This window comes from Scomber japonicus, chromosome 16, assembly GCF_027409825.1.
Source record: "Scomber japonicus isolate fScoJap1 chromosome 16, fScoJap1.pri, whole genome shotgun sequence".
NCBI lineage: Eukaryota > Metazoa > Chordata > Actinopteri > Scombriformes > Scombridae > Scomber > Scomber japonicus.
Genome location: NC_070593.1, coordinates 5,933,802 through 5,949,116, shown reverse-complemented (window position 1 = coordinate 5,949,116; position 15,315 = coordinate 5,933,802). Strand labels below are relative to the sequence as shown.

At 36.5% G+C, this 15,315-nt stretch overlaps 1 protein-coding gene across 2 annotated transcripts in view; it reads right to left on the bottom strand.

Moving 5' to 3' along the window:
- Positions 1-4,990: 4,990 nt before the first annotated feature.
- Positions 4,991-15,315, bottom strand: part of slc4a11 (solute carrier family 4 member 11) — a 102,945-nt gene continuing 92,620 nt past the window's right edge. For both annotated transcript variants that reach the window (XM_053335673.1, XM_053335674.1), the window contains exons 17-20: positions 11,670-11,843; positions 10,185-10,380; positions 8,007-8,176; positions 4,991-5,906 (exon numbers count right to left, since the gene is read on the bottom strand). In XM_053335673.1, coding sequence (XP_053191648.1) covers positions 5,840-5,906; positions 8,007-8,176; positions 10,185-10,380; positions 11,670-11,843 — 607 coding nt within the window. In that variant the 3' untranslated portion in view covers positions 4,991-5,839. The remainder of the gene's footprint in view (positions 5,907-8,006; positions 8,177-10,184; positions 10,381-11,669; positions 11,844-15,315) is intronic.

Here is a 15,315-nt window from a genome sequence, read left to right as displayed (position 1 = left end):
ACACACTAGACACACACACAGAGGCAAGTTTCACCCACAGGAAAAGCAGGAACTGTAAAATATCCTCCTGACTTGTGTGAGAGCTCCTCCTCCTGTTCGCTCATATGACTTACAGAGCGGTGTTGAATCTACGCATGCGCAGAAAGAGGTTGGCAGCAGCATCCAAACACTCACCTGTTACTTTGATGTATGATGCAGTGTTAGGGGCGATTTTAAGCCCTTGAACATCTCTTAATTTGATCTCACCACCCCTAAAAATAATAATAAGTGTGCTACAGGTTCAAATGTTTTTATTTTAACAGGTTTAATGATAGTTCTGTCATTAATATTGTCTTTCCCCTTCAGGGTTCATTAACTATCTTAGAGTCCTCTCTGTAGAAATATGTCATTGTTTATTCAGAACCATTATTATTATACTCTATACTCGACCACTCTACTATGTATTAATATTTCTTGTTGTAATTTATATTATGCAGTGAAATGAGTCATTTAGCAGGGGGGTTTAAACACTTGCAGGGCATTGTATGTCAAATTCTCATTATATATATATATAGGAGCTGAGCACCCTTAAAGGTCTGATCCTAGAATCGGCCCTGATGACTAGATTAATTATATAAAATAAATGTAACTGTAATTCGTTACAGTAACTGAGAAAAAAAATCATTAAATTACAGTTACTTATGAAAATGTTGATGATTACAAAGGGGGGTTACATCTGAAGTCAGACCTTTAAGATTTTGCTCAGAAGGTTTTTTTTCCTAATTTTTTTAATATTTTACATGTTATATTGAATACTATGACAGCGTATTAAGGAAATAGATGTAAAATAAATATGTAAAAATACTGACCTGGAGGAGAGGGGATAATATTTAGAGAACAAAACTCGGGTATTCTCTGACATTATAAAGTCACAAATTTACTCGGGGAAAAAAAGTTGGATATTCTCCAATGTTATAGAGTTGCAAAAAAAAGTCCAAAAAACATGTTTTATTCTGCCAAGCACTCAAAACCTCATTTAACACTGGAGAGACGTGGCTTGTCGTGCATTATGCCTGCCATGGAACAACTGATCTAATTGTACTTTTCAGTTGATTTTGCAATAAGGAGAAATGTGTGTAACCTAGCGATATAGACAGTTGAATAGTTTTTACTCATCAATAAACTTCATATACAGAGTAGAGTAAACAGCAGAAACCTAAAATCAGTATTTGATGTGAGCAGCTTTGACTTTAAAAACAGCAGCAGTTCTCCTTGGTACACCTGCACACAGTTTTTAAAGTACTCAGCAGGTTGTTCCACAGTTCTTCTTCTTTTGTGGATTTTGGTGTTTTAGATGCTTTTGTCCCTTCATATAATCCCAGACTGACTCCGTGATGTTGAGATCAGAGCTCTGTGGAGGTCAAACGATCTCTTTTTATTTTGATGGCAAATCTATGTATGAAGGGTTTTTATCCATTTGTCGATTTTAAATTGAGTCGGGTATAAATGAGCTGTTAGAGCTGTTAAGTTAACTCTAGCTCATTTATATTTATTGTTATCAAAATGTCAATGTTGATAAATGTGTATTGTCCTCTATAAATGGGTGAATACAAAATATAGAAATGTCCCTATCAGTGAATGAAGTATCTAGTAACAGTGTGCAAAGTTAACATTTAGACTTGTGGTTGGTAAAAGAGGAAAATGTTAATATTCTGCAAGAAGCAGGAAATGTACTCAATATATGTCATCACAGTTAATCTGCTCTTTAGGTTTTACATTTCCTTGTGCAAAAACAAAAGTGGAAGTTTTACTCTGATGTGTTTTTAATGGGGTAGAAACAAGTTGAATTATCTCAGTAAACCTCGAATCTCTGTACACACCCTGTTCTCTGTATTTTGATGTTTTGTTAATGTTAAAATTTGGGGTCAAGTTTTAATACTAAGAGCAGAAATACCTTTTTAAATACTTTTTAAATACTCTTTATTTCATTTAACAAAATACAAAGTTGTTAAATGTCACATCTTATCAACACTTACACTAAAAAATCTAAAATGTGCCTATACAGTAAACAAAAAAATAAAAAGATAATATAACAGTATCTAACAATTTAACAATTATAAGTCGAGTTCTAAGAAATGTTTATCTTAATCTGGAACTATGGTCAAATAATAGTCATGTGAGTTAACGTCAGTCACGTTTGAGTTGGCTCTATAAACAGTTTTAAAGTTTAATACACAACACTAATTATCACTGAGTTGATTAACCTCTTACTGGGATAAATTATATATTATTATTATTATGCATGTATGTCGACTTGTATTTTTTTAAATATTTATTTTACTCACTAGGGACTACGGCATATTTACAGAGATGTCTAATATCGATGTTCATCAATATGCACTGTCCCTATCCAAAAATAAACTACTATTATTATTATTATTATTATTATTATTATTATTATTATTATGTTTTTATGAAGTAACTGCACAACAGATAATCCTAAAACATGAACTAAAACTACACTGCATATATTACTGGATGTGTAACCCTTAACATGACATCATAAAAGGCTGGTGCATGAGAAAAGATCAGGTGGTTAACAATATAATTGGAAATCTTGCTCTAAAAGCCATAAATATATATATATATATAACAAACATAATAACAATCTGGACAATAATTAAAATATTTAGCTTTAAGCCAAAGTTTCTGACAGACAGCACTGTTTCTTATAAATTCAAATAATTACTTCTTTACCTCAATAAACACAAGTGCACATGAATATTTACATCACTACTACTTTTTATTTGGCAAACAGCTTGAGATAGTCTCTCTTTTTCAGTGTACAGTATTATATATACTATAGTAAACCAACACATTCTGTTTGATAACCATTTTTTTCTCATTTTTACATATTACAGCTTACAAATATAGCTGATCTTTTTGACAAAATTACAGATTCTGTTTGACACCTAAATTAATATGCTATATAAAAATCCACACATCTTACATTCATGAATAGAAAAAGTAGGCTATATGAAATCAGGAAAAGAGAGAACAAAACAAAACACCACAGTACGCAATTTCAAACAAATCCAATTAGGAAGAGTGTGAGGAAGTGGGGAGGGAGGAGGAAGAGGAAGAGGGGGAAGGAAGAGGAAGAGGGTTAGAGGGAGTCAAGGTTTCACAAACAGAGTAATATGTCTTTCACTCTGAATCCAATGTTAAGTCCTCTGAGAGAAGTTTGCTGCTATTCCAAAATCATCAGTACAGAGAAGATATCAAGGAACAACAACAATACTGTCACATAAGTAGAAGAATGGTTAAATCTCTGTACTCGGTCCAAAGTTAGAAACTAATACCTTGCCATGGATTACAATGAATAGTTGATAAAAACTAAACTTTGCATTGCAAACTGTACATATTACTTCATACCTCGCAATCTCTTCTCTCACCAAGTGCTGTCTTAAGGCTTAGTCCAAGGATTATGCAAATGCTCCCAAGCTTCCCTTCATGCCTTGCTATCTATGTATGAGACATCTGCTTAAATTGGACATCTTTCTCACATCTGTAAAGACAAAGTTGAACAGAACTGCATGAGGGAGCTGCCATTTTGATATTGGGAAAGCAACTAAACCATAATAAAATCCGGCACTGCCAATGCCTCGTTGACAGGCATTTTTTTTTCTTTCTCCTTGTGATGTGTGCAATAATTGAATCAGCACAGAGCAGTTTTTTTGTTTTTTTTTAAATTATTGTACCATGACGATGGACTGAAAAGTTGCCGTCTTTAAAAATACAGCTGGCCTGTTGTTGCTTCACTGGTGGGTCGGCGTTCGATGGGGAAGTCGGCCTCTTACCAGCGAAGGTCTGTTTTATACACAGTATTGCTGAATATTGAGCTTTGCATTCGGTTTATTGAGAAGTTACTGTTTGACTTGCTACTTTATTTTATTTTTTTCTGTGTAGGATACATGTCCATTGGCATCACATTGTATCAAAAACCCAGATGAGACATGCTTTTAAGCAAACCAGTGCTTAGAAATTTTCTTTTTTTTTTTTTCTCTCCTTTTTTTTGTAGATAACAAGATAATCTTTCCAGACGTCTGGATTATTACATGACAACGTTTGCAAGCATTGATCTAATCATAACATCTAAATAGAAAAACAAGACCGGATTATTCTAAAACTCATCTTTGAACACTTGTCCACAAAAATAAAAAATAAAAAAGGATGCATTTTCATTGGATCCAAAGCCCACTAGCTGTCATTTATTTATTCTTTTTTTATTTATTTTTTTTTACCTGTACTTGCTCTCTTCTTAACTAGCAATGCACCAGAACTGTGTTGGACCTTGACATGGAGCTGGAAGGGACTTTGATATGTAAACACTGCGACAAAAGCCGAATGTAAGACAAACACTCAAAATACAAGAGTCAGCAACTGTGTGGAATGTAAAGGAGCTGAGAGAGCAACAAGATCTCTTTCCAGTTCGGGGTAAACACACAATATTATCATTTTGTACTTAAAAGATAAACTGTCATCATGATAAATAAATATTCTATTTCAATTTTTAACCTAAAATATTTTTTTGTATATTTCAATAATATATTCTAATATATTCAGAATTTGATAAAGATTCAACTATATGTTTTGGTTTGTGCTGTCGTTCTAAATTATTACATATAACATATATATCTGTGGAATGTATTTCTTTTATTTGTTTGAGCACTTAAATTCCACCTTAAAAATTAGGTTTTATTTTCTAAAGAGCTGATAGAAAGCTACGTGAAGGACAGATTAGCTATGTGTCCACTGCGCGCGCACACACACACACACACACACACACATACATGCATCCACACACACACACACACACACACACAAACTCCTTTTCCTCTAAGTAATGAACACTGGCGTTTGCTGGAATGACTTAGAAACTAAATATGTGCGGGCACAAGTGTCCTTTATAGAAAAACAGTGGGGGGTGGGGGGTGGGGGGGTGGGGGGATCACAGCTAAAAGGTTCAGGAATGTGAAGGTTTTTAACACTGCACGATGACAGAAATACAAAAAGGTAAAGATGTACTTTACAGTGGCTTAAATGCAGTGCTCTTTAAGTTAATTCACCCATGGAAAAGTATTTAAGTACTTATCAACACAGTGTAAGTATGTAAAATTGACTCATATATGAGTGTAAAAAACACAATGTGAGTGCAAAGTGTCAAAAAAGATATTGTTCATACTTACATTGTGCCATTACACCGTTCTAAATACTATACAATGTACACTGGCAGCGTTTTTTTATTACTTACACAGTATTAGTGAGTACTTCAAGTACTTACCCACAGGTTAAAACACAGATGAATACACTGCAATAACGATATAGTAAAGTGTTACCATACAAAGTAAAGGTGTGAGAGGAGAACATGGAGGTATATGGCACTGAGCGATCTGACAGGGTCAAACGGAGGTGAAACAGGGAGTTCTGGACGGTCCCGTTTAAATCGGTAGAACTTTTTTTTTTTCTTCTTCTTCTTCTTCTCCTCAGAGAGATTCTGTCTGTCCACGTTTTTGGGAAACATTTTCCCCCCACGGCTTCTCATCTCTCTCTTCTTCACACGACTTCCCACATTTCCAGTGCTTCACCTGTAAGAATGTTCTCATCTGATACAAAAGTCAAAACAGTCGGTATTTCTCCTTTTTTGCTTCCATACAGTTTTGCATTGAAAAATATGTTGTTGTTTTTTTTTCCTCCCTCATTTCTTGCTTTGTTGTTTTATTTTTTTATTTTTTTCATTCCAGACGTCTTTTCTTTTCTTTTTTTTTTTTATATGCACACAGCTTGTCTCCATCTGTAGCTACATGTGTTGGGCATCCATTATGTCCAAGTATTTGGCCTCAATGATATGAGGAAGCACGTTGTTCCTAAACACAGAGCAGAGCAGACATTTGTTACTTGTTAAGCCAGAAATGAGAGAAGAAAACATTGGAGAGGGAAAAAAAGCAAACCATTGAAATGTCAGATCTTATCAAACAAGATTTATCGCTTCCTTTTCGGTAGTACCAGCGAACATGAGCACAAGTCTGCGATATACAGTACAGTGGTGGCTGATGTGCAAGTATGTGAGTGCGCTGGAGATGTGGGTGGGAAAGTGATCATAAAAAAAACATTACGTCTTCAACTCTGCAGACGTTATGTGACTTCTCATTTTCTTTCAGTGTAGTGAAATGAGGCTGTTAAGGCTTGCAGGAGGAAGCTATGAGCACAAACTGCATGTGACTTATCTTCTAGTATTAAATGATGAATACAAATAGAGCAACTTGAGCTTAAAGTCTGATAAGGTCTGCTGAAGCTTCATGAACTCTCTCTAACATGATTAAATTACATAATTGAACAAATCAATTTGAAATGGTGATCGGTGTGATATCACAACCAGAGAAGCTAATCAGATTTTATCACCAAATTTAGATACTGACTGATATTTTTAATACAAGTTAATATTCTACATTAAAAGGTATCAGAAGTAAAAGTACTCAGTTTACCTTTTATTATACTTTGCTGGTAAAGGGAACCAAATGAATGTGATGGATCATTAATATTAGACCTGCTACTATCACTTATTCTCATTACTGATTAATCTACCTATTATTTTCTCAGTAAATTCATTATTCATAGTCTTTAAAATGTCAGCAAACTGTGAAAAATGTCCAACACACACACACTTTTCAAAGCCGACAGCATCAAACCAAAAGATTATCAGTTTCTGGTCATATAAAAACTGAAATATTCACATTTTCTAACATGGAATAACTAAATTTTTGCTATTTAATAATAATAATCTAATTGATATCGCTGCTACTTATACAGCAATGAGCCTAAAACTGTGTGCTTCAGCAGAATTGGCTCATGGACACAGTAATTATAGTAAATGGTGACAAAAGTTAACCATAAAAAGTACAATATAATTAAAGTTTATTATTATTATTATTATTCATTTTTCTTTATAGGTGAACATCTGGACTATTTTAACTTCAAATCATTATTTCTTATAGAAAACTATTTTAATGCACCAAAAGACATCAAGGAGAGTGAGATGAGTTCCTCTATGAATGTATAAATATAAAATGTACTTCACACATCTGCTGTCAGCAACTGCCGTCACTGTTTTCACACATTATGTTAAAAATAAGACTGAACAGGTGAACTGCAGCACAAAACATTTGCATCTCAACTAAGCAGCCAGATGTTTCCAGCTGAGACACATTCAACTGTTTTATATCGTTTAGATGAATTAATGAATAAAACTAGACTTGTCTCATGTTCGCTACAGATATCATGTTGTTTTCATCCTGAGGGCAGATCCAGGTCAAACCATAGACTGTATAAAAGAAATGGACGTAACATCTGTGACGTCACCCATTGGTTTGTGGACTGCTGCTCGGAAGCCAATAGTTTCTAATCCAGGCAGCGCCATCTTGAAAATTTCAGGTGCATGCTGGGAAAAATAAAAACACGGATTCTACTTATATGGGAATGAGGCGGGGCCATGAGCGGAGTGGGGAGGTTGCTATGGTTGCGAGGGCTGGATCTCAAGGACATTGGTCAATCAACCTGTCAATCACGACGTAGCCACGCCCTAATGCATACCCTGCTTTATCGTCAAATATAAAATCAGGGAGGCCAAAATGTCCCAAATGAACATCATACTGCACTGAAGAAGGCTTTAAACTAGCGATTGAGACCATAAACACATTTTGAAAACGTTTACTGAGGTTAGAAATCAAGTGAGAAGTTGGTGAATTCTCCATTGACTTGTATAGAGACGGAAGTCCTTTTGACACCAAAACTGTCGCCCCCTGGTGGCCTTTTGAAAGAATGCAGTTCTAAGTTACTTTTGGGTTGGCCTCATTTCGGAGGCCCAGAACTCCCTGCCTGGGTCAAACACAGCGCTCCTTAATTGCGTGCTGCTGGATGTCATTCTGCTTTAAAAACACTTGTCAGCCACAAAATGGCCGCAGACGTACCTGATTGGGATAAGCAGGATCATGACCAGAGGGAAGATCATCTTCATGTACGGTATGGGGTACATGCCAAATGTACACAGCACCAGCAGCTGCATCATCTGCAGGAAGGTGAAGTAGTGGATCTTCCTCTGGGGCACTTTGCGGATGTAGTGGGTGGGCGGGTAAGACGTCTGCAGGAGGTGAGAGGATCAGGAAAGATTAAAATACAATCTCCCCCCGAGGTTCTTCTTCTCGCTGTCCGCAGGCCTCCAATGTCTTAAAGAAATGACTAAGGGAAGTGGACATCCCACACACCTCTAAGAAACAGACAGGGGTTTAAAGCATAAACAACATTTAGCTTAGCTGGATGGCTTCTTTTATAGCATGAGGATTCCCCTGTGTGGATGTTTGGGGGCCAGACGCAGAATAAAAGCTGCTGATATTATTTTAAACCTGCATTTGATAAGATTTTTATGTAAACATGCAGCTGTCTTTCTTATCAGTCTGAGTGGAGCCGCAACAAACAGCTGATTCAGTATCAGTTATGAACCTTTTTCAAAGCTCACAAGCTTTCAGGAGCTGATAAATCAAATTTACAAGATACCCAGGGCTAGAAAAACATCTCAAATGATACCTGCAATCATTTTAGAAACATGTCTTATCTGGAAAATACAACAACACTCAACAAATCTCCATCTTTGATACTTTAATACTTGGAGTTTGGAAATCAAAGAAAAGAAACTGAACTGAAATGAAACTTCTTGTCAATGCAAGAGGGAGACTGTACTTGTGAAAGTTGAATTTCTAACATTTTATAATTCTATGTATTGAATATTGTAATTTTAAGTGATGAAAAGAATAACTTGGCTCCTTCTTGTAGCTGTTCTGGTAGATATGAGAATAAAACGTTTCACTTTTTCTTTTTATGCAAACTTTTGAGAATACAATAATGCAAACTATTGATCAAATATCTTTAAAATATAGCTCTAAAATGTATATTAATGAGTTAAAGGGACTTTCGAGCTCTGTCTCGAGAAGTTAAGAGTTCATCCATTTTAGCTTTTTATTTGTATTTGATTTGAACATTTGTTTAGATTTAGTCCACTTTTGAATTTTGAATTTATCAAGGATGAAAATGAGGAGAATAAAGCCTACCATGCATTTTCATTGTCTAAACTTGTCAATGTGGTACTATATTCTTCTTATTGCACGATTTTTCTGATACTACTAGCAGCAGGATTTCTTTACTGGTCCAATTTGGTTTCCTTTTCTTTTCATTTCAGCAAATTTTCTCCCTATTTATATATTTATATACATATAATTTAATATTAATTTGTACTGGAGACATTAAGGATTTCACACACATAAAAGGAACTTGTATTAAAACACATCACTGAGTAAAATGTAAGGATAAATAAAGGACATTGGGTCAAGTATTTCTCTTCATATACATACATATGAATAATCATGAGATAATTTGATAGCTGCTCTTGAATGACCATCTTTCATTTTATGCTAAATGTGTCTTGTTGCTCACTCCGAAGCATTCTTCACTGCAATTTCTGTACATTTGATAAATATGGACCCAGATCATATTCTCTGTATTTTACTGACAACAGGATTTCTTGGCACTTAAATACATATTTTTGAACAGTTACCTCTCACGGCCATTTGGGGGCGCCATTGTGTGAAGTTACTGAGTACTGTTGAGAGGAAAATGTCTTGCTGCATCTCTTAGTGAGACAGTAGGAAGGTGAAATCGGACACTCAGATGAGAGGAGACTTAAGAAGAAGATTCTAGCACTTTCTATTACTGGGAAAAGTAGCATTTGCATATTATAATATCTGATTTTAATGCTTTCATGTTTTAATCTGCCTGACCAGGTGAAGGTGTTCATTAAAACGATTGTCAGAGAAACAATGAGACATGTGGTTGATGTGGCAACGCTATTATGATGTGTATTTACTTAGCTGATCTGTCCTAATTCTACTAATCCTCACCCACCACTTCCAATTCTGAGCAGATTAAAAACACAGACAAAAAAAATATTATATTCGTAAATATTATTTGACTCGGGTTTGGACCTCCAGCACCAGGCAGCCAGTCAACCGTTTGATCTGCAGAGCCCTTCGATCGACATATGGTCACAAACACACTCACTTATTATCTCACCCACACCCACACACACACAAACACACCTGCTCCTTGAGGAGAAGAGCCATGCGGTCACACATCTGGTTTCCGTCGATGGAGGTGAGGGCGATGTAGAGGAAGAGGCCATACAGGACGGGTTTGGGGATCCACTGCAGTGGGAGGGGCAGCAGCAGCACCGACACGCCGATGAAGATGTTGGCAGTCAGAGACGTCAGCCGGGTCTCCTTCACCTGGACGATACTGAGGAGACACACACCCACACACACACGCGCACAATTACACACATAAATGAATGCTTACTGGACAGCACACAATAGTTCGGTACAATGCAACAGACAATATTTTTTCAAGGATTTTCTTATCAGTGTTCCTGCACATTTTTTCCATTTGATAAATTGAGAATTTTCCAAACCCAAATTGTCAGAGTTTGAGGGGGAATGTATACTTTTTCTCCATGTGGGCGTATAACAATCCAAAGAATTAATATCCTGATTATTGAATGAGTTTTTTTTATTTTTTTATTTTTATTGAAACACACAATCAACTGGCCTTGTTTTTTTGTTAAAACTCAGCACAGTGGAGACAGACATTGTAATTGACCTTGCTCCCACACAAAGAAACCTTACTTCATTTCTGACGTAAATGTCTTCTGATTGGCGTAATATTGGACATATGACTGCTCTTGCTCTTTGTATATAATGCTTATATTATGAACACTTTTTGTTTGTTTGTTTAATCCTTCATAAAGTGTCCTTGGGTTTGTGAAAGGCGCTATATAAATCTCACCTATTATTATTATCATTATTCATTATATAGTTTCTGTCATCTTATTCAATGTCCTCTTGTCTGTTTTAATGCCTTTTGATAATAAAAATATTCACTATGTGCGTGTGGTTGTATTGGTTAGAATTAAAATCATCAAAAAAATCTTCATCATCATTTTCAATCAGTGGTTTTCAGTGATAAAAAAAAAAGTAGAATCAGTTTCTGTCTCATCAAAAGTGTTATTGAACATTTATCCATTCACTTACACCTTATTGTGGTTGAGTGAGAGTTTCAAAGCAAAAGCACAGAATAATTATAATTAATATTTCTTCCAACACTTTTTTTTTTTTTTTTTTTTAAATCAGTCGTTCTTGTCCTGAGAAAAATTATCCCCCTTAGATTTGTAAATTTGGAATATTAATTTCAAGACATTTAAATACTTTCAAGAACCTGGTATTTGTAACTACATCTCCTTTCCCCCCGTTTATCACACTTAACTATTTAAATAATCCCGACTGTATGCTAACTATAATTTTTCACATTTCCTGTTTGGCTAGAATAACGAACTTAATCCTCTCATCTCTCGAAAACTCCATCACCTCTTCCACCCGAAGAGAAGATGGTTAGCTACATAGTAATCATGCAATCAGAGACGAGCAGGATACAGTAGCCTGCGACACAAAATCACAGTCACCGCACGCTCCAAAGACGACCTTTAATTGAGCGTCTGATTAGCGCCGGCGGTGAGAGGGCGGGCAACTCACGTCTCATAGAGGTGCCCCCCCTCCACGCGCTGCTCCACGAAAGCCAGCTGGCGCACATGGAGGGTGGAGTGAGGGAAGGCTGCGTGCATCCAGGGCAACCCCAGCACTGACATCAGTATGTTAATGAGCCCAGAGAGCATCAGGTCCCAGTGATACGCCTTTCCCTTCAGCAACCTGAGGAGCGACACACAACTGTTACACACAACACACTGCAGCACAATAACAGTAAGGCAAGGCAAAGCAGTTTTATTTATATAGTGCATTTCATACACAATGGCAACTCAATGTGCTTTACATAAAACAGAAAAACATGCAATTTGAGAAACATTAAAACATACAATTAACCCCCCCCCCCCCACCCCCCACTAATAATAAAAACAAAGTACAGAAAAATAGAAAGAGAGAAATAAAATACTAGAATAGAGCATTAAATATAAGATTGCAGCATAAAATAAAGATTTGCTTTAAAATCATTAAAAGGACATAGAGTGCAAATGAAAGATTAAAATGTAAAGTGCTTTAACCTTCCTGTCGTCCTCCCGGGTCAAATTGACCCCGTCTGTTTTGACTGTTCCTTCCTTCCTTCCTTCCCTCCTTCCTTTCCTCCCTCCTTTTCTTCCTTATTTCCTTCCTTCATTCCTTCCTTCCTTTCCTCCCTCCTTTTCTTCCTTATTTCCTTCCCCCTCCATTCCTTCTTTCTTCCTCCCTTCCTTCCTTCCATTCCTTCCTTCCTTCCTTCCTTCCTTCTTCCCTTCCTTTCCCTTCCCTTCCTTCCTTGACTTGAGGACAACAGGAGGGTTAAAGAGCTCAATCATAAGCACAGAAGAAGAGAAGAGTTTTTAACCTGGATTTAAAATGATGTCAGTTCTGCTGGTAGTTTGTTCCAGTTGTGTAAAAGCTGCTTCATCATGTTTAGTTTGAACTCTGGGCTCAACTATCTGACCTGAGTCAGTAGATCTCAGAGCTCTGGGCTCAACTATCTGACCTGAGTCAGTAGATCTCAGAGCTCTACTGGGTTTATATTCTACTAACATGTCATTCATGTATTCTGGACCTAAACCATTCAGTGATTTGTAGACCAGTAGCAGAACTTTAAAATCTATTCTATAGCTGACTGGGAGCCAGTGTAAAGACTTTAGAACTGGAGTAATGTGCTCTGATCTCTTTGTTCTGGTTAAAACTCGAGCTGCAGCGTTCTGAATGAGCTGCAGCTGTTTAATGCTTTTTTTGTGGAAGTCCAGTCAGAAGGCCGTTACAGTAGTCGAGTCAGTAGAGACACACAGCAATGTGAACAGCATAAAGTGTTACTTAGAAGTGATCACACAGATAGAAAGAACATCATTCCCTTGAGGTGCCCTTCAACACTACTTGAATAAACTCGCTCGTACGTTTCACTAATTCTACCAGAAAACTCATGTGCATGCAGTGCGTCTCCCCTCTCTCGTGCCTTTATACGAAGTAAAATATAAAGCAATATGTCACTGATGATGACATAACAGATCGAGCATGACATTACTGTAACTTTACATCAAAGGAGCTGCCACTTTTATGATGTTGTGCAACATTTTTCTGCACATAAGAGGGGATGCATCGTTCCTGCTTTTTCAGCAGACTTTGTAAAGGGGGGGGGGGGGTATGATTGGGCGCGTGTGTGTGTGTGTGTGTGTGTGTGTGTGTGTGAAAGTGGGGGTCATCCTAAAACCTATAATGTTGTTTCTAATCTATCGTAGAGCAACCTTTATGGCTTTGTGTGTAACCCCCTGAAGATAAAGCAGCACCTGCGACAAAGTAATTATTGTATTAATTCTAAAAAAGCTGGAACAGACACTATTAACCAATATTTCACAAGAAAAGATAAGAGTAATGTCTTAAGAATAAATCCTCGTAGTGTGCGGCTAATGTTTATTTCCTACCCTGTTAATTGTCTGGCGATTATCTTGTGACACCCTTAGAGAAGGGGCTCTGACCCCCACTTTGGGAATCACTGGTCCAGACCAAAAGACAAACTAAATGTAGAGGAATCAAACTGTTTAGCAGCCGTGTGTCCTGCTGATATGACATTGAGCATGACATTGAAACCAGATCACTATAAATCATTCTGGTTAAAAACTTAAAAAAGCATTAATTATAAATCTAGTGAGTAAAAAGCAGGTTTTATTCATCATCGTAGTTTATTTTCACTCATTTCCCTTCAGCTGAGATGTATTAGATTAAAAAGGTTTGTTGAGTCTATGTTTATTCACAGAGAGATGACAGGTTTTAAATAAATAAATGATGACAGGAAACAAACAACAAGTGCTATCGAAGATCTGTGCAGGTGGAGAAAAAAAAAATTCCAGATGGTTAAAAAAAAAAAAGACTAACTTGAAGACAAAAGGAAAAAACCGAGATGTCAGGCAAATAAAGAAAAGCGCTGGATGAAAGAATGAACAGAAATAGCCACAACTGTACTGTAGCTGAGGATGAAGTTCAGGTGAAACCAAGTAAATTGTGTTTACTGACTTCTTCTTATTAGTTTACTGTCACCACTTAAAGTCTTTGAAATGTAATTTAATTTAATTTGAACACATCGATACTCAAAAAACACTCTTATGCCATATTAGTCACTGTTTTGCCCTTCAGTGAATCCTTCCTTGTTTGCAACAGACATTTGGATCCAATTAATTTCTGCCCAACAAATTTAGCAGATAAGGGTTGAAATACCCCCCCTCCTTACCCCCCCTACCCCCCTACCCCCCGCTCCATCGTAGATTTTAACTGTGGGGCTGGTTAATGGTAAATCTATGGGGGACGGATGAGCTCTAAATTGGTCTGTCTAATGCAAATTTAGAATAAGAGGGTAAAAGCTCAACATCGTGTTTTGGCTTTGAGGCTTCGTCAGAGCTCCCTGACTGTGAAGATTTGACTCAGATGTCAAGTTTCTGGCTCAGTTAATGTGTTCTCCCTAACAGACCGGAAACATATCTGGTTGCGGCGGTTCCCAAGGTAGGGTCAGCGGATCCCCAAAGGTCTTTGGTGGGGTTTTTTTGAAGATTCAAAGGGAGAGTTTAAGTCAGTTACTAGAACCAAAACACTGATGATGTGCACAGGAAACTATCTATCCATCCATCTATCCATCTATCTATCCATCTATCCATCTATCCATCTATCCATCCATCTATCCATCTATCTATCCGTCCATCCATCTATCCATCTATCTATCTATCCATGCATCCATCTATCCATGCATCCATCCATCCATCCATCTAGAGTATCTATCTATCTATCTATCTATCTATCTATCTATCTATCTATCTATCTATCTATCTATCTATCTATCTATCTATCTATCTAACTAGAGTATCTATCTATCTATCTATCCATCTATCTATCTATCCATCCATCTATCTATCCATCCATCCTTCGTATCTATCTATCTATCTATCTATCTATCTATCTATCTATCTATCTATTGTATCTATCTATCTATCTATCTATCTATCTATCTATCTATCTATCTATCTATCTATCTATCTATCTATCTATCTATCTATCTATCTATCTATCTATCATATCTATCTATCTAGAGTATCATCTATCTATCCATCCATCCATCCATCCTTCGTATCTATCTATCTATCTATCTATCTATCTATCTATCTATCTA